The 18,961-nt window shown below is 51.5% G+C and overlaps 5 protein-coding genes across 5 annotated transcripts; 2 read left to right on the forward strand and 3 right to left on the reverse strand.

The window, feature by feature from the left end:
* Window positions 1-2: 2 nt before the first annotated feature.
* Window positions 3-869, reverse strand: CABS01_07039 (uncharacterized protein; the record flags this gene model as incomplete). The annotated part of the gene is made up of 1 exon (XM_060540403.1): window positions 3-869. One exon carries the CDS (start codon window positions 867-869, stop codon window positions 3-5), a length of 867 nt encoding a protein of 288 aa, XP_060403288.1.
* Window positions 870-5,720: 4,851 nt separating this feature from the next.
* On the forward strand, window positions 5,721-7,386 carry CABS01_07040 (glycosyl hydrolase family 76; the record flags this gene model as incomplete). The annotated part of the gene is made up of 4 exons (XM_060540404.1): window positions 5,721-5,814; window positions 5,934-6,419; window positions 6,497-6,741; window positions 6,808-7,386. 4 exons carry the CDS (start codon window positions 5,721-5,723, stop codon window positions 7,384-7,386), a joined length of 1,404 nt encoding a protein of 467 aa, XP_060403289.1.
* A 2,307-nt stretch (window positions 7,387-9,693) lies between these two features.
* On the forward strand, window positions 9,694-10,737 carry CABS01_07041 (uncharacterized protein; the record flags this gene model as incomplete). Its single annotated transcript, XM_060540405.1, has 6 exons — window positions 9,694-9,986; window positions 10,045-10,100; window positions 10,157-10,216; window positions 10,275-10,349; window positions 10,406-10,489; window positions 10,556-10,737. The coding sequence occupies 6 exons, from the start codon at window positions 9,694-9,696 to the stop codon at window positions 10,735-10,737; spliced, it is 750 nt and encodes a 249-aa protein (XP_060403290.1).
* An 820-nt stretch (window positions 10,738-11,557) lies between these two features.
* Window positions 11,558-12,953, reverse strand: CABS01_07042 (uncharacterized protein; the record flags this gene model as incomplete). Its single annotated transcript, XM_060540406.1, has 4 exons — window positions 11,558-11,802; window positions 11,867-12,145; window positions 12,200-12,785; window positions 12,840-12,953. The coding sequence occupies 4 exons, from the start codon at window positions 12,951-12,953 to the stop codon at window positions 11,558-11,560; spliced, it is 1,224 nt and encodes a 407-aa protein (XP_060403291.1).
* A 713-nt stretch (window positions 12,954-13,666) lies between these two features.
* CABS01_07043 (uncharacterized protein) lies at window positions 13,667-18,589 on the reverse strand (the record flags this gene model as incomplete). The annotated part of the gene is made up of 1 exon (XM_060540407.1): window positions 13,667-18,589. One exon carries the CDS (start codon window positions 18,587-18,589, stop codon window positions 13,667-13,669), a length of 4,923 nt encoding a protein of 1,640 aa, XP_060403292.1.
* Window positions 18,590-18,961: the final 372 nt, after the last annotated feature.

Consider the following 18,961-nt stretch of genomic DNA (forward strand, 5'->3'; position numbering starts at 1 on the left):
GCCTACGACGGTGAGCTGACGAAATCCAACTCTTTCAAGGTCAGCGCCGTAACAACAATGGCGGCACCGACAACCAAGGCCATGGGACGTTGTATTAAGCCTCCAACCCAACTTCTTGGTTTCTCGAATACGTTGTCCGCGGTATCCGGGGGAGCCAGCCTAGATTTTCTGCCTGCCGTGGCGTTGATGTATCCTAGGGACCCCAGCTGGACAAAGCTTAAACGGCATATATGAATGCAATAAGATGCGATTCCGCCGAGGTAGTCTGCTCGTGTTTCCGGCATTGCCATGCTGTGTGCTATGATTGGAAGAAGTCTGAGTAATACCATCGAAATTACATTTGCGAGGAGGATTTTTCGGAGCAATGGTGAGTTTGACGTCGTGCGGCCGTGGAATCGCATCAACACGGCAGTATCGTAGAACAGCTCCGTCGCCAGGCCGGCGTAGATTAGATAGAGAGGCCTCCTTGGGCCCCGGCCAATGAGAAAGAGACCGAGGGATGAGAGCGAGAGGACATGATGGGTGACGTATTCAGGGGAATAGCTGAGAAGTGGCAGCTCGGAGGTCCAGAGGATGGCTCGAGAGGCGAGGCAAACCTTGCCATTGGCGGTGAAGGGGCGGTCGAGCCCGAATATCTCGGTGGCGGGGGACGTGTCATTGTATGCGGCGGTACAGATGGTTGTTGTGATCAAAGTCAAGAGAAAACCTAGCGGGAAGACAAAATAAGGAGCCAATTTACGATGCTTGTCCGTCTGCAACGTCTTGTAGAAGTTTGGGTTGGCTCGTTTGACTATCTGATGTGCGCACCGGTTCGCGAGCTGATAGGCAACTAGGCCCGCGACGAAAAGTACCCAGTCTGGGACGGCCATGATGTTCGGATTGCTCTGGTGCGAGGTATCACAATGCAGAGGGTGTCGACGATAGCCACGAGGTTTTATGTGGCAAAAACACAGTGGTTGCGACAGCGAGAGTCTGCGACATATTGGGCCCGTTAGCTTGCTGACTGACATCCCTCTATCGGGCCTTCATGAGGTAGAAGCTTCGTGCAAGTCAGCCAACATGCGTCTTACTGCCTTGTCCAGCGATAGCCGACCAGCGCCGTTGATAAGATATAACTGGCATCTCACGTAAGCCTCTGTACGGCTGATGTGCCTTGCAGATATATTGCAGCATTCACAGTCTGTATGAGATAGTCGTAAAGAGAACAGAGACCACGTGCTACAATGCGTCAGTTTGAGTCACAATTGGCCAATTTCAATACAAAAAGGTTGATAGCGAGGATGGGTAGCCAGCGGTTGGAAGATGTTATCCGCTCGAGCTCTCCAACATGTCATATCATGGACCGAACCGACTCCATAGCCAGTGCTGAAGCCAGAACTCGAGCGGCAAGCCCCAGGGTCACGGCACTTCCAGGTCTCGGCATTCACATGGGGCGGCCGTCCGATCCGGAGGTGGACCCTCGGGGCCGGCGTGCCGCATGTCTGAAGGCAGGAATCTGTTGATTATGTTGAAAGTTTGGGACGCTAGAGCCTATCCATAGAGCACCACGAGGGACTGTCGATCTTGGCCGGCGTGCCATGTTGCCGTGATGCGGCTCATTTGTAGGGATTGCGGGAGTAGTGTTAATCTCGGGGGATTCCTTTGCCAGCTGGACAAGGATGATGGCGCAGGGATGGCATTCAAGGCGATGCTTCAGTTTTCAGGTGATTGAGGTTGGAAGAGGAAACGAAACAAAGAAGCCCCGGGTCTATCGACGTACGGAGTACATATTGGCCGTACCCAGGGTTGGAAAAAATACTACTAGTATTTAGTATTAGTCTAGTCTAGTACTAGTAAGTCTGTTATTAGTCCACCCTTAAAAATACTAGACTAGTATTAGTATACTAATAGTATACTAATTAGTATAAAGTATACTATTTATAGTAATTTTATTACTATTTTTAGAAATTTTAATATTAGTTTTAATTAATTCTAAAAAAATTCTAAAAAATATAATAAAAATTATTTCTCTAGTAAATATAAGTAAAACTATTTAATGAAAAAAATATTTATAATTTAATTTTTGAATTTTTAAAAAATCTGATAAAAAGCTAAAATTTTAAGAATATTCTATTCAAATAATAATATTTAGATTTTTAAAGTTATATAAAGTAAGCTTTTAATACTTTTATTTTAATATATATTAATATCTATAGTTATTTATTGATTATTAATTTATAAATCATTTTTTTAATATATACTAATTAGTATACTAATACTAGTCTAGTATAGTACTAGTCCAGGCCGTACTAGACTAGCCTAGTATTAGTCCAGGCCATACTAGACTAGACTAGACTAATTTCCAACCCTGGCCGTACCCATACGAATACTCGTACAGACAACAGAGACTGCGCCCTATAGATGTGAAGAAGTCACGAAGAGGGAAAGACGTCGTGCCGGGTACGTACCTGATAGGCGCCGTCCGGGGATTTCGGGTGCCGTTGGGAGGTCAGGGGAAAACGGGAAACCTGAGGTTGCCAGGTTGGTAAGGTGGGCCGTGGTGCTAATTTAATGGAGTCTTGGCGGCTCGAAGCTGTCAGTTTTTGGAGCCGCAAGTGATTGGTCCTTCCGTATGGTTCGTAGACGGTACGTACCGTGAATGGCCGTGTGCTGCACTGTCAGGCAGCTACTGTGCAGCTGCCCCCTATTTGAGGCAGGAAATTGAGAGTTCCATCCAAATTCCCGGTGGCCTTGGCACTGCGTAGCCACTGGCTTCGCTACAAGGTTTGGTGGAGCCAGTGGGGGTACGTACAGTGTGAATGAGGACTAAGGTTAATTGCGGTCGAGACCTTCCTTCCAGGGCAGCCACGGGCAGGTTCCTTCCTTCCTTCTCCAGCACTCCAGCAACCCAGGTGTTCATTCCTTCTCCAGTTGCCAATCCCTCCCATCGGTGCCTTCCCAGATTCCACTGCCCGCTGTCCCTCTGCTTTTTCCTCAGCTCACTTCAGTGGCCATGTCACCCTCTCACTCACTCATGTGCCACTCTCACTCTCACTCTCACACTCACTTTCACTGTGAATCGCACTCACTTTTGACCAAGACTTGTCAAGACACCAAGCCAGCCAATGTCTGGACAAAAACGATCGCCAGTTTGACTTGTCATCGCCCAAACACACGCGATGTGTTGGCAGCCCGGCGGCTCACACGGCAACCGGTGGCACTCGCTCCAAGTCGCTCATATCCCCCGCGGCGTCCGGCTCTCTACCGTCGTGTGATCTGCCTTGGCCGAACCGATCGCTCCTTGGCGTACATAAACAACACAATGCCCAAGCCTGCCGGTTATGCACCCAAGGCCAAGCTTGAAGAAAGGGATGTGGATGTGTGATGTTGCCCTGTTTTTTGGGTTTATTCTGCTCTTCACGTCTCTTCTGTCTTCCATCGCGCGTGTCAGGAACTGTAACTCGTATCACAATCTCATAATTCGTATTTAACCTGGCCTGTCTGCCATCTGACAGCTTGCCTTGCGCACAAGGCGAATGAGCTGAGCAGAGCTGACAGCCCGAAGTGACTGAGCTGACATGCCATCCGAGGTGTTGCAGCTGACTAACTTTTATCTTGCAGCACAGTAGGTACTGACCTGTTGGGATGAGACGCAGACACGAGTTCTCACTTCTTGGTCCTTACCGACACACATCCAGACTTGCATTTTGACCCGATTCCAGGTATTGATTTGCTTTCGATTCCGTTTGTTTGCTTGGCATTCTCCGGCACTCAATCCCTTTCTGCTCTGCCACCTTTGTTGCGCTTCATTGTACTCCGTATCCGTACAATCAATCCTGCCCTTGAAGTTCACGTACCTGGCCTGGACCATCCCTCCAACGGCTCTTCCCATGTGTCGGACGGCCGATCGCTGCTCATCTCAAAACCGCGAGTCAACGATCAGCGGCCACTCTGTCCGACGCATCACAGAGCACCACCAGGCCTCAGCCTCTCAGTCGCACTCAACGTCAATCTCCCTCGCCGGCCCTGAGACGCCATCGCCATCGCCAAGACGCTGCTGAGCCTTAGCTCTGAGCGACCCCTGGATCCATCGTGCCTCCGTCCCCGTTTTGTGCTTTTCGGGGCTTCAGAGGCATCAACCATATCCACATTGAAGTCCATTGAAGGCAGGACTCCTTCTGCCCTCTGGAATCCCCTTGCCTAGCCCTTCGGAGCGTATGGTGCCCGTGGGCCGTGAGTCGTGACAATCCCTCCCAAGTTCTAACTCCCCGTAGCCTGTAGGATGACGGGCAGAGAGAGGACTCCCGAGTCCCCGCGTATTTGGCGAGGAATGAGTCTTGGCAATGTTCGTTGTCGGGTAGGGATGGCTGGTCCTGTTTGAGAGAGGCTTTTTTGGCGTGCTCTTTCGCGGGACTCGTCGTCTTGGGTTGTCCTTGAAGCCAAATGGCGTCTGGTCAATTGTATGTAGTTCGTCCCTATCCGTCTGTTCCCAGCCGTCACTCGCGATTGTCCCATTGACATTGAGAGGTAAACCATGTCATACCCCATCTCCCCAGCCTATCCATCCATCCATCTCTCTGGTTCTCTCTCTCTCTCTCTCCATAGGGGTTCACTCGGTTGGTGTGGTCCGTGTTTGCATTCAACAGCCTGTCTTCCAGTTTCCGGGTCTCTACATACTGCATGAGGTGAGGTGATCCTTCGTGCTGCCCGCGTTGCCTGCCCTTGCAGATGGCGGAAGAGGCAAACCATGAACGGTGGGACCGTAACCGCCCTGTGAGCCTTGGATAGAATGGATAGTCCCGAGACTGGCGGCATCTCATGAAATCCATCTGGTCTATTTGGTCCAAAGGGGGCCCTTGCTGCTGTCGAACCTTGTGAAGGGTGCTCGAGTGCTGCCCGGCCCAGGCATCTTCTCAACTTCTCATTTGCTGCACAGCCCCGATGCCCAGAAGGCCAAGACTTTACCAAGAATACCAAGACTTTGGCGGCCACCAAGACTGATTTCTACCGCGTCATCCTGTGCCCTCCTGTGGTGTGTCTTCCGTGTCTGTTGATTCCCATTTTCTTGTGTTCCCAAAAAGCCCAGAGTTGCCGAGAAGGAAGAAAAAAAGTGGCCTTGAAAGCCTGTTTCCCCCCCTTTTCCTTCCCTTTCCCGTGCATCCTGATTCTGAGCTGTGAGAAGACAAAGCCGTGTTGGTTAACCTGCAACCATCCCCAACCCACACCCGTCCATCGTTTATTCCTCCACCTCAACTCGAATAAACACGCACAGCTTACACACCAAACTACAACCTTCGCTTCATTTCTCGCCGCAGGATTTTCACTTTTTCATACCAGCCGACCCCCCAATCAGGGAAATCAATCGTAGTAAATAAAAATCGACACTCGCTTCCGACGACGAATACGAATTTCTGACCGACCGATCGACCGACGCCTCTCACCGCAACCACAGTTTCTTTTACGGCCCCTTCTACCTTTGGCGCCGCCCATTCATGAACAGTCGCTTCTCATAAACGAAAAACCTTCTTTTTCAAACTTCGACCCGGCTTTCATTTTCAGTCACAATCGACTCATTCGGTTTCATTTCAACTCACTCGTCGTCACCCCGAACCCCTCCGACCGATAAATCGATTCGACCGCCTTCTCCACCCGATTCTAAGGGATCTTGCATTACACCTCATCAATCTTGTTTCCTCATTCAGCAGCGCTTCACGTCTTCTTCCGTAGACCGGCTCTTCGCCATGGTCGCTTCACTCGCTTCTGCCGCTTCGGCGGCACTCTTGCTCGTCGGCAGCCTCCCCGCCGTCAACGCGCAGTACACCATCGACACAACTGGTAAGCAAGTCGAGCACCTCTCACCCCACGATCATCGTCGCGCCCCACGATGAGATGCAATGCGGTCCATCATCCCGCAGAATCCCTCCTGCTAACACCGCTTCTTCCCCACGGTTCAGACAACATAAAAAAGTCGGCAAAAATGCTCGCATACGACCTTATCAAACAGTACAAGGGCAACCAGACCGGCGAGATCCCCGGTATTTTACCTGGCCCGCCAACCGAGCACAAGGGCGACTACTACTGGTGGGAAGGAGGCGCCATGATGGGCACTTACATCGACTACTGGAAGCTGACGGGCGACTCGGCCTACAACGACCTCGTCATGCAGGGCATGCTTCACCAGACCGGCCCCAATGCCGATTACATGCCGCCAAACCACACCGCATCGCTGGGTAACGACGACCAAGGCTTCTGGGGCATGTCCGCCATGTTGGCCGCAGAGAACAAGTTCCCGAACCCGCCCGAAGAGAAGCCTCAGTGGCTGGCACTGGCGCAGGCCGTGTGGACGACGCAAGCTAGCCCCGATCGCCACGACGATACCTGCGGTGGAGGTCTGAGATGGCAGGTGCCTTTTTCCAATGCTGGATACAACTACAAGAACAGTATGCGACCCCCGAGCGAAATCTAGGTTCCTAGGAGGGGACGTTCGGGACGCAGAGGTAGCTAACGCATGTCGCAGCCATCGCAAACGGATGTTTCTTCAACATTGGCGCCCGCCTCGCCAGATACACCAACAACGACACGTACGCGCAGCACGCCGAGAAGACCTGGGACTGGCTCTGGGCCGTCAACTACATTGACCATGAGTCCTGGAACGTTTACGACGGCGGCCACGTCGAGCACAACTGCACCGACGTCAACAAGCAGCAATTCTCTTACAACGCGGCCATTCTCACGCAGGGCGCCGCTTTCATGTACAACTACGTAAGTGCCACCTCACGAATGCAGGTGGAAACCCTCTAGCTACGACCTCATACTGACCGTGACCAGACCAACGGTTCCGACGTCTGGAAAGGTCGCATCGAAAAGATGACAGAGTCCCTCTTCCTCAACTTCTTCCCCAACAACACCGCCTACGAGCTGGCCTGCGAGGGCCGCAAGGGCCAGTGCACCGCCGACATGTTGTCCTTCAAGGGCTACGTCCACCGCTGGATGTCCGTCGTCACGCAGGTCGCCCCCTTCATGAAGGACAAGATTCTGCCCGTCCTCAAGGAGTCGACGCAGCACGCCGTCAATCAGTGCACGGGCGGCGCCGAGGGTCGCACCTGCGGCTTCTACTGGAACGAGCAAGTCTATGTCGACCCGGCCGTCGACAAGACCTCTGGTGCCGGTGAGGTCATGAACGTCTTGGCTGCTGTGTCGAGTCTTCTTATCGAGGATGCTGCGCCGCCTGTGACGAATTCGACGGGTGGTATTTCAGCGGGTGATCCTGATGCAGGAAGTAAGAGTAAGGATAACATTGAGCCGGAGCCTATCACGACGGCGGATAAGGCTGGCGCGGGTATCCTGACATTCATCGTCCTTGCTGGTGGTTTGGGTACGTGGGGATGGATGAGTCTGGGTGACTGAGGGGGTGGGGGAATGTGAGAGGGAGTCTGAAGAAAGGAGGCATGAGATACCTAAAGTAATGGGTTGTTTGATTTGTTGTACGGATTACATATCAGGATCGCATGGCATGGCGTTCTGGGTAAACACTGCAGGAGGGGAACTTGACTAGCTACCACTGCCACGAATTACTTTTCATACTTCAACCACTTTCCACTGTGACTACCTTGTGACCTACGCGATCGGGGGAACGACGCCAATAGGAAGCTTGACACATCGTTGCGACTTATGAATACTTCCACGCCCAAGAGAATCGTGACGGTGTTCAAGCCTCACCTATTGGCGAAGTGGAACCTACATAGAATATCAACCCCAGCCGTCAGGAAACTTGGACGCTGCATCTCAAAGTCCGCTCTCGGTTCGTCTCGCCATGTGGCGCACGCCGTCTAATGTTGAGTGACTGCTGCAAGGGTGCTGCCTGTGCAGGTACGAAGTCTGTGGCTATTATTGGACATGGTGGGGTGATTGCAGAATGCTCAAAAAGTCACTCTCACTATCGGTTCCAAATTGATTCGGAGCATTATGGTCCGTTCTCTTAGTCCAGTTGATGGAAGCATTGAAGCACGACACAGATACTGATTGACTTGTAACAGAGGAATAGTATTCTGGCTCTTATTAAGTCGTTCCAAAGGGACGGGTCATTTTAAGGCTACGCAAGTGTGCATCCAAGTTTTAAGCTTATCCGGGGGTTCCCCATAGACGTGCCGAATATCCGCCCTCACGAAAGTCGCTTCCCATGGGCTTCACTGCCTGGCAACGGCGGGCGTGAATATTCAAGCACTTATCTACCTGAACCCAAACGTCAGGAAGCACGAGAAAACTAAACAATTTAGGAATTTTCAGGGACAGACTTGAAGAAATTGAAGAGTTGAGCTGGGCTCAGAGTAGCTCGTCTTGTTGATGAGTCGCTCTTCCAATTCTATAGCCTTCCAAGGGATCATGATCCAGACTAACCTGTGCAGGGGGCAAGGTGAACACGCAAAACCCGTGCTTTTATATCCAAGAATCGCAAACATATCAGAGCCGAAGCGCTACCAAAAGGACAAATTTGAGGCTCAGCCAGACAGGGCCATTGTTTGGCTCGATCCAGACCAAGGCGGATGGACAGACGAGAATCGACGTCCACTAGTTATGGGTGTCACTAGCGATGAAATGAACGTGTATTTGAAATCGCACGGTATCGGAGATAATAGGGAGCACGTCACTAGCCATCCCCTCTCGGTTCCTTCCGACACTCTCGGAAGTTCTTCTCAAAGATCTGGTCTAGAACATAAGGATGCGGTAATTGAGAGTTGTGAAGTGGCTGGCCCTTCAGAATGTAATCTGGTGTGTTAAAGTGGCCGTTGCCTTCGAAGATTCAAAGCCCAGCGCACCAGCCCACCGACAAACTGGTAAGTTTATTTCGACCATCTACTTCTTGTGGACACTATCATAGCGCCTCGGTAACGCCAAAGTGTTAAAAGAACAAACAGAGAATTGCTGCACTGTGTTATCGTTTTCGAGCTTGGTGAGGCCAATGAACCGGCATCTCTCAGCGATGACCAAAACTGCACTTGAAGGCTTTTGTGCAAGAGGCAGACAAAGCCTTGCTAACAAGACGGAATCCGAATGGATTGACCACGGCAGGAAAACTGCTGAGTATATATGTAATGAGATTGTGTTTCAATGGGGCGAGAATTCTAGCTTGCAATCCAGTGATAAATTGTCATTCAAGTTCAAGCGTAATTGGGCAGAATTTGAAGGTTCGGGGCTGCAGCAACTTGCGATGATCGTCACGTCAAAGCTAGCAGCTCCCACCGGCAATTCAGATTAGATGCAATCAGGGCTTTGGATCGCCCGAGTCGTGGATAGACAGATACCCACGCGCATTCAAGGCGGCTCTTAGTTTAAACATGCTCAGTTGGTGAACCCTCCCCGAAACAGCCGCTCAGAGTTGTGCCGATTTGCCGCTAAGCCAATCAAGAGTTGTCAGCATGGCTAACCCCAGTAAATGGGCATCGTATACTCGCTACGAAAACCCGCCGTAATCCAGTCGCAAACCCCTTCATTTGAACTCGGCGAGTTTTGCCGCTCAGAGTCAACCATGTCGATCATCGAAACGACCAGTGTTAATCCCTGGATTACTCCCTATGTAAGGAGTAAACCGAAGCCAACACTACTATAAGATGGATGTAACCTAGCGTCTTGGCTTTTCCTCGTCTCCTCGCACTCTGCAGCTGTGTACTGACCTATCATTTTGATTCATTCACTCTTTTCTCTCAAACAGCCAAGATGCGTTCATTCTCTTCCATTGCCGTTCTCCCCCTCGCTGCGCGAATCGTCGCTGCTGGCAAGTACGATGCGTGGAAATTCGGTAACATGTTCACCCTCGGGTCCGACAGCAGTGTCATCACCAAGGCCACCTACACCCTCGTTCCCCCGTCCATTCCCTGCGGCACCGTCATCAGTAACAAGGACGACCAGCCGTGGATGTCAATCTGGGTTGGCATCTCCCAGTCCGTCAGCGACCAGGGCAGCGATCTCTTCCAGCCTCTCTTGAACTGGGCCCCCGATAACTCTGCTGCGTGAGACATGTCCGGCTCTAGGCTTCTTCTTGTCATCGACTAACGAAATCCTCCATAGCGGCTGCCCTGCCTCAAACACCGAGTGGTGCGTGGCTGCCAGCACTTTCACCGGTTGTAAGTTTAAGAAACCCAAACTTACGGATTTGTAGGAGTATACTAACAAGCCGCAGCCACCCAGGTTGCCCAGCCATACATCGCCATTCCCTCCAAGTCCGACGTCGACTTTGAGCGTACGTTCCAGGTTCTTGTCTCATGGCTGTGTTAGTGCCGAAAACTGACTGTCCTTAGTCGTCTACGATGCCTCCAAGGGTGTAACTCAGAAGGTCTGGATCAACGGTGCCATGGTCTCGCAGCAGACCGACGGTAAGTACTTCTTTCACCTCCCCCAACCAACGAGACAATACTGATGCAGAGCCCAGTGGACGGCAACGGCAAGGCCCCTACCTACATCTACTCCAGCAACGAGTGTTACCAAGGCGCCTGCGGAACCCTCCCTGCCTACAGTAAGTTGACTGAGCCTGCTATCTTGAATTGGGATGTGTTCTCGTTCGCTAACTTTACACTCTCAGGCTGGAGCAACCTCACCGTCGTCCTTGCCGAGGCTGACAAGACCTTTGGCGATTCTCTTCAACTTACTGGCGCTACCTCGACTGGTATCAAGACGACCGACGACGGCAAGACTTGGCACGTTGATGCCATCAAGATCAACCAGGACTTCTTCTACACTGACGGCTCGAACAAGCAGTGCTAAAGTTGCCAAAGACACACCAAGAAGGGAGATATAGTTGGAATCCTTTACTTTAGGGTTCAGCAGTCACCCGTTGATTTCCTTCACGTCAATTTCATAACTGACCTTGCTTGATGTATTCAAACCCCATAATTTCAATCAGACATACCCATTTGAGATAATTCCGACCCAAGTAGCTTAGCCGAGCCCATGTCACTGACCATAGGTCTATCCCCTTCATTGAGCATGATGTTTCCAGGATTCAAATCATTGTGGGCATATCCAAGACGATGCATACATTTCTCTCTGCCATATGTTCCCCATTGTAACGAAGGTGCGCGGACAAGAGGCTGACGGTAACCTTCCACCCGTGTTGAAAGAATCATTATACGGCGTTTCAACAAAATGATAATGAGCTCGTTCATCTACAAGCACTCCTTGAACTGCAACAGGTTCGGGAAAGGATGTTGTCGGGTGCATTAATATACTCCGATCTCTTCAAGAAAGTCGTCAGCAATTACTTTGGTACTTGTCACGTGCTACCTCGATGTAGACAGCGACGTTGAGTCGTTTGAGCCAAGCATCATCAGCATGAGTGATGTTCGAGGCATTGAATGCAGCCGTATCAGGTACCAACAAAGGGTAGTTTCTGATGGCTGGGTACGACGAAGATAGTTAAATGCTTGTTCATGGCTGACTTGTTTGTTGGGGAATTTCGATGCTCCCAACCCAGGCTGCATGCTAAGTTTCTAGTTGCTATGAGCACCATGTACTGGATTGGCCTGACTGCAAGGTTTCGAAAACCGTGTATGATCTTTGTTACATCAAAAGCATCTCTGGGGTCTTATATAGACCTCCCGTGTCCCTGGGTGACCATGAGCATATTCCCAACGGTGTCCGGATTCAGCGAATTCTCTGCCTCTTTCAAAGATTGAGCCACAGCCACAGAGCCCCGCTCGACGACGTCTGCACCATATGCTTCCATGGTATTTTTGCGGCTGGTAACCTCACGAACGTCTCTTAACCTTGATAGAGTATTTATGTAGTTCTGAACATCAATGATCGCGTGCTGAAGTCCCTGGCCTCGGACTAGTGATGGCGTTAGTTCCAAAAGGCTGTCCCATCAGTACCCGCACAATCAAGTCTGACTTACACGGCAACATGGGATGAGCAGCGTCTCCTGCCAAGGTTACTCTACCATCGTGTGTCTCCCACGGGCTGGGAAGCCAGTACTTCATCTCGTCAAGATAGCAGGAGCTTCCTACCGGTGTCCATTCTAGAGCAGACCGGAACGGCTCGCAGATGCCTGATAGATCTTTTTTTGCATAGTTAATGGCTTCTTGGCCATTCAGGCTGACGGAGTGGCCGCGCCATACTTTGACCCAGAAGGTCTCCCAACTGGCAACATCGTTCGGATCTTCCGCGGACATGACTACAATCTTAGCTTAGACGCGCACGAAACCCTTTCGAGCATCCATATACTCACCACCACAGCCAGCCAGGTTTGCCGTTCCAAGCATGAGCGCGCACACAGAGTGTGCCTTCACCACGGCGTTGACCTTATCTGCGTCCCCGTACTTGCAGACACAGTTCGCGATGGAGTATCCTGATGGCACTGGCCTAGCCTTCTCAGCCCCCATAAGCAATTCTCGGACTTTGGAGGAGACGCCGTCTGTTCCCAAGACGTAATCGGCTTCATATCTCTCTCCATCTCGGAAGATGAGGTCCATCGAGGTACTTCTGGGCATCATCTGATCGAGGTACTTTCCCCAGCGAATATCGAGCCCTTCAGCAAGGACTTTGCGAAGGCGTCGTCTGCTGATCCGCCGAGCGCCTGGCGTCGAGTTTTGGAACATGACCTCGCCGGTAGCGCCGTTGTACCCGATGACGCTCTCGTCCCAATCGTTGAATTCAAGGTGCGGATTGCAAATACCTTGAGGGAAGTTCTTCACAATCTGCTCAGGTAACAGCTCTGTGAGTGTGCTCATGCCCCAACCGATGAGGATCGACCAGTCGCGCGGCCGAGCTGCTATGCTTTCATCACGTTCAAACACGACCACGTTGAAGCCACTCTGATGTATCGTGTCAAATTCTGACGCGAGTTGGTGCTACACATGCTCACTCACCTTTTTCAGTCCTTGGGCGGCGATCAAGCCAGTCAAACCCGCGCCTATGATTGCGACCTTGGGCCCATTATTCCGGTGCTTATCAGAGTTGCCGTTCGTATCCTGGATTGCCATTGCGGACGCGGTCAACATGCAATTGAAGGACTAGCCTAGCTGTATCGTCTTCAATATCAAGGCAGGATGTCAAAAGCATGAGAGGAAATTTTGACTGTTTCATTACCTCCGAATCTACGACGGACTTCCGTACAGAGAGTTCGACACGTGATTTTGCTCGAGTTGCACAAGTTAAGACGATCGCATCTTCAGATGATTATCACATACTCCTGCCGAGTGGTGACGTAGCACGGTAGCATTGTTACCCCCGTCGCAATGCCAGAGAATGCCTATGAAGGATTGTTTGCAGGCCTCATCGGCACTACTAACCGATAACAGGTTGCAAACACCGGGTCTAGCACCACCATGGCAATCTGGCGAGGAGACCAGACCTTAATTTGCATCAGCAAGCAGCGGTCTAGAGTGAAGTTTGTCAGCCTTTGTTCGGTGTTCTCGTGGGGCCGGAGGGATCCTCATGCTTGCGCTTGATCAGCTGTCGTGGCCCTGTGCCGGTGCTGATGACGAACATATGAAGTTTAATACTAAGAAATAAACGTAATATATGGAGTTGTGCTTCTATCGAGCTACAGTGTGCAGATTTGAAAGGCGTAAAATGTGGTCTAAGGTACACATGGGGTTGCCCGTAGACGCTTGTCGTGGTCCCATCCTAGTCGGAGTCCTCGTATACCAACTCCAGCTCACCAGTATCGGCGAGCGAGTGACACTGTGGCAGACTACTCGTCAAAGAGCGGTAGTGTGCTAACATCCCTCTGGTCACTTCTGAACTTTTCGACAGGGGACTCCTTCCAGGTGCGCAGGATCTCCTTCAACTTATTAATATCATTTCTGGCCTTGGGATAGTCAGCCCGCTTTATGAGGTCCCTGGCCATTTCGACTCGCAGGTAATCTGCTAGCGTAGGACTTTCGACGTTGACGTTTGAGAGATCGCCCAGAATGGTAGCAATGTAAACAAGACGTGGTGTCCAGACGGAATAGTTACGTGCCAGCTGGTTGTTCACATGTATCCAGTTGTTGTGGTACATGGCATCTCCATTTGCCAACTCGTCAATCAATGCCGATATCTCTTTAGCAAACAAAGCGTCCATTTCAGCACCTCCGGGAGGGACAGCCAGCATTGCCACTCTTAGGCGGAATGGGTCTGGCAGAGCCTTGGGCTCTCGCATCGGATCATGCTGCCATGAAGGAGTGCGTAACTCCTCGACTCTTGCGATGACCGATTGTAGCACCGGCTGCGTTGTCAATTGCCAGCTCTTCAGCGTCTCTGGATTCTTCTCCCTCATCATCGCCTCAGACTTGTGCCTGAGCAGCGCCTCAACGTTAGAAGGGTCTCCATGGCTGATAAGCCCGTCTGCAAAATCTTTCGCAAAACGTTGGAGCATGTCAACGGTAATACGGTCGTTCGGGTTAGCGACTTCTTTGCTCATATGTGGTAGATGTATATGCTCCAGGCAGTAGGTCCAATTGCTTGAAACCATCTTTCCCTCATTTCCGCTGAAGAGCTGCAACCAGTGTCTTCCTGCATTCGAGTTGGCTAGGGCAGCATTGCTTTCGATCTTCTTCGTGACGGCTGCCATGCCGGGAGAGGGTCGAACGTTGGCAAGAACGTACCGGCTTAGCATCCCAAGCATCGGTCGCGAGAAGTACACCGGAGTTCTCTGAAAGATCTTGAGCATGGCAGGGTCGACTGGCGAGAGTGGGAGGCTCTCCCCAGAAGGCAACGAGAAGCCATTCTTCTTGAGAAACAACTTTAACCACCGTCTGTTGTTCTCTGCGGACTGCAATATCAATCGATGCGTGATACCGACCAGCTTTGCTTTGGATACAGGATCGTTGCAGAGCTTCATCTCCAAATTGTAGAACAGAGACCGGATAGGAGCTGCAGATCGATCCTTCGCATTGGCCACTTCGGGTAGAGCGCCATCAGCTTCTGCTTGCGTCCAATCATCCTCTGTCATTGGATGAAGCTCATCGAGAGATGCTGCAAGTGGCACGGCGAGGTCCTCAATGACAGTCAGAATCCGGTTCTTCACATCGGGCGAAGCTGTCTCAGTCTCTAGGGTGTCGAACAGGGTCTGAATGATGGCCACTCGAATGTCGATGTGCTGGGCTTTGGTCAAAAGACCTGAAAGGATATCAACAGCTGATGTGACATCCAGGAACGGCGCATTGCTCAGAAGCTTTGCCACCATCTTGACCGTCGTAACTTTGACTGCGGGTGGAGACCGCTCAGCCAGCTCACCGCCCTCCTCCTTGGCCTTTTTGTATCTGGCCTGCTGCTCCTCCAGCTTCTCCTGTATGCCAATCGATATCATACAAAGAAGCTTTTTTGCCTCCTTCGGAGGAATGGCGTTGAAGAATCCTTTGGTGAGAAGTTCTCTGTGCCAGGCGCTATCGCTTGGTCTGTTGAGAACAACATCCCTGATGAAGGGGAAAGCCAGAGATGGTTGGTCGCTGTTTGCGAGCACTTTGATAAGCTTCATAGCCAGTTGGATATGTGCATGCGTTGGAGACTCCGATTCCTCGTTGGCAGCTACGTTCTGGAGGATTGATTGCACGACCGGTACAAGCAATGCTGGTGGACCTGATTTGATGATATGCTCTATCTGGGCCGGGTCGTCGCGGAAAAACGCTCCGTCAGTGGTCTCAAGGAAGTCCTGATCCAAGTAAAGCGCCGGATATCGAACATCGGCCTGGGATGGAAATGGGTGCTTCAAGACCGAGCAGTCGGAGCCGTGGATGGTGTTGAGAGAGAGAAGGAGGGACGCGAAGTAAGCGTCTAAGATTTTACCGGAAAGGGGCTGTGAGAATTGGCTCACGTCCCAGAAGTTAGGTCTCTCCTTTGGTGGAATTTGCGCTGTATCTGACCAACTGCACGCCGCCCACACCTCATCACCACCTAGGCCAAAGGCATCGTAGCTTATCATCACGTCTAAGATCGTGACGGGAATCTCCTTGCTACCGAGCTCCTCAAATTCCGCGTGACAAGAATCCGGATCCCACTCTGTTGGCGTTTCTGGATTTCCGACCTCAGGAATCGAGAGCTCGACTCGTCGCGGGAACTCTGCTTTAAGGTCTGCAGGTAATGGGACATTCGCGCGGTTGAACCGTTGTTCCCAGAACCGTAGGGCTTCAGCTTTCGTCATTCTCGCTCCACTGAGGCTGTAGACTGCATGGCGCCAGGCTTTACGAGTGCGCTCTTCTCGCTGACAGTTTTCTTCCATGTCCCCTCCATCGATGTACGCTTTCAGTGCAAAGCTGTATTCGTCCACAAAACAACCTATCGTCTGCTGAGATTCCTTTTCCTTCGGAGGCTCTTGAAGCAAGACCTCGGGAGCCCCGAAGACAACCTTCTCGATCCGCTCTCGAACGTAAGGCATGGCATCGATATTCTGCAGGCCGAAGAATCCGGTAGGCAAAAGAGATTGCAGCGGCAATCCCTTTGGCCATGGCTCGCCCAGCGTGAGAACCGATGGGAAACGCCGAGGACGGTGTTTCTGCCACAACTCATCGCGTGCCTTGGCGAGTCCGTCCACGAACTTGAAGACGTGGGATCGCTTTTCACGGGCTCCGAGACAGTCCCTGGGGAAGCCCAGCCCACGTGATCCGAGAGAGTTGAGCTCTTGATGGTTGGGATGAAGCAAGAAAGTCTCTAGCTCAACCAAGAAGTCCACAGTTGGCTGCCAAAGGATCTCAGAGATTTCGGTATCGGTCAGCTTTCGAGCATCTTGGAACTCATTGACCAGCTGGAAACGTCTTTCAACCACTGCTGCAGGCAATTCTATGACCGTTTGCCAGTCATAAGCCTGGAAGCTGGGTTCTCGGGTGGCCATTGATGCGGTTTCCAGCAGCTGCATCATAATCTTGTTCGCAGACCGAACGGATTTCGCAGCATCGAAATCTGGCTTGCCGGCATGAGAAGCTATCTCAATACCGCTGAGTAAGTCTAAACCCTCGGCAGTCTTCAAAGCCTGCTCGTCGTAAAGACCCCTCACGGTAAAAACGTCTTTGTTGAAGCGTCTCGCCCAAAGCAGGTTCTCTGCGTAGAGATCTAAGGAGCCCGCCGCAATGGAGAGGTCGAGTGCTGACTGAGCCCACAAGGTTCGACTTTCCCAATCACGGCTTGAGGATGCCTTTTTCCTGCGCCTCTCTAGATCTGCGTCTATTTTGCTGTCGTAGCTTGTATTCAGGGGGTTGGAAGCTGGCGAACTTCGCAAAAGAAAAACTTCGAGTGCGAGCGCGTCACCTTGGACTGTATCAGAGTCTTGCTCATGCTCAAAGATGGAACAATCTCTGACGTATGAATACCTCAGGAAACGTCCGTCAGGGAAAGCAGCCATCAAGCGCTGGACTAAGCGGAGAGAAGAAAGCCGGTCATCACGCCCAAGCGTTGTGACGAAGAAATTCGCTGGCCACGGTCCCTTGATCTTCTCGAGAGAGATGTTTTCGTTGCCTATAGCGTCGTCGATATCGAATTTGAAGGCAGGTAGATGTCGGAGCATAAGCCGAAATAATCTGTAGGACACGGCCGGATTCACAACACGTAGATGCGAAACGATCTGTTTGGCTGATTGCCACTTTGTCTCAGGAGTGAGATTCAAAAGCTTGACCAAATGCTGCTCAACTTGTGGTCGCGTCGAACGGGTATGCTCCCAGAATTTGATGACATGGAACATGACGCCGACAAGGCTATCGTCCAGCATCCTCTGAAGGTCGGGATGCCTGCTGATGAGGCGGACGAGAAGCTCAAGAATCTCAAGCGGAAGATGCTGCTGAACGGCTTTTCTGCGTCGTCGTAAAAGTCTCACAATGGGCAAAGCAATCTGCTTGATGAATACGTCTGGCGTAACGGGGAGCTCAGCCCCGGCGTCGAGAAACTTGAGGAGCATGTCCTTGGCGAAGCTAAAATTGTTGTTGATGAGCTGCGTGCACGTGCTGGCATCGAATTCGGCAGAAGGAGATTCTCCATTCGAAAAGATGGAGTCCAGGAATTTGGTCTCGTAGAATGTTGGATGGGTGCGAAGCAAGTTGAAACGCTGCCTTACTGTCCAGTTGGGCGATGTCCTTTCATGCTCGGCTACTCGATCGGTTGTGCAGGCCGGCAGGATTCTCCTGTAATGGGATAACAGCGGCCTCGCATCTGGGTTTTCTTTGGGGACTGGAGTCCCAGCGCCGAGGATGGCGATCAACTCTGTCAATTTCGCTCGTCGCTGCGATCGCCCGTGTGGAAGGGAGGCTGTCCTGGCGAGGCCATTGCATAGCATCTTGACCTCCTTGACGCTGAGGTTACTCATGATTGTTGCGACACCTTGAGCACCGCCTGCCTCACTCCATACCGGAATCATCGTGTCCTCTGATCGCATAGCCTTGAGAAATGCCCTCATAGCCGCGCGTCTTTCGGACGTACTCCCTGGTTGATTGAGGGCTGCCACGATCGTTTTTGCATCGTCAGATAGAGGGATCCAGATTGAGAAGATGCTGTGCGGGATGGAACCTCGGACGACCGCTTCATGGAGATTGTATGTGATGGATGTCGGATCGGCGGCATTGGCTCGAACCTCCTTGAGGTGTTTGGCAACCTCCGTCGGCGTACCATTGCGAAGGATCGTATGTGTAATGGACGTTGAGTCTGCCATCATTTTTGGTATATGAATGAGTCGAGCTGTTGTTGCTGGTGCAGTATGCGAGTGACAAACGGTAGTTGCAATCCTGAAGAGCTGGGGAGACGAGTGCTTGGCAGCAAGCCAAGGTGCCATGGCGGCGGGGTTGAGGGGCGAACAGAGCTTAAATCATCTGGGATTTTCAATTTTAGAAAGATTTTCTTCGAGTATGGATCTACCTGAACTAAAGTACCGTACTTAAGCATGTACTCATCTTTGGGTTGGTTAGAGTCAAGTGAGATTGAGGCCGAATTTGGCCTCACAGCCGAGGCCGCTTTGCCGCAAACTTGATGAGCCGTATCAGTATGGCAAGGCATCAAGCAGTGTGGTTGGTTATCCCCTGAGCCACTC

This window comes from Colletotrichum abscissum, assembly GCF_030869225.1.
Source record: "Colletotrichum abscissum strain IMI 504890 chromosome Unknown Scaffold_15.1, whole genome shotgun sequence".
Classification (NCBI taxonomy): Eukaryota; Fungi; Ascomycota; class Sordariomycetes; order Glomerellales; family Glomerellaceae; genus Colletotrichum; species Colletotrichum abscissum.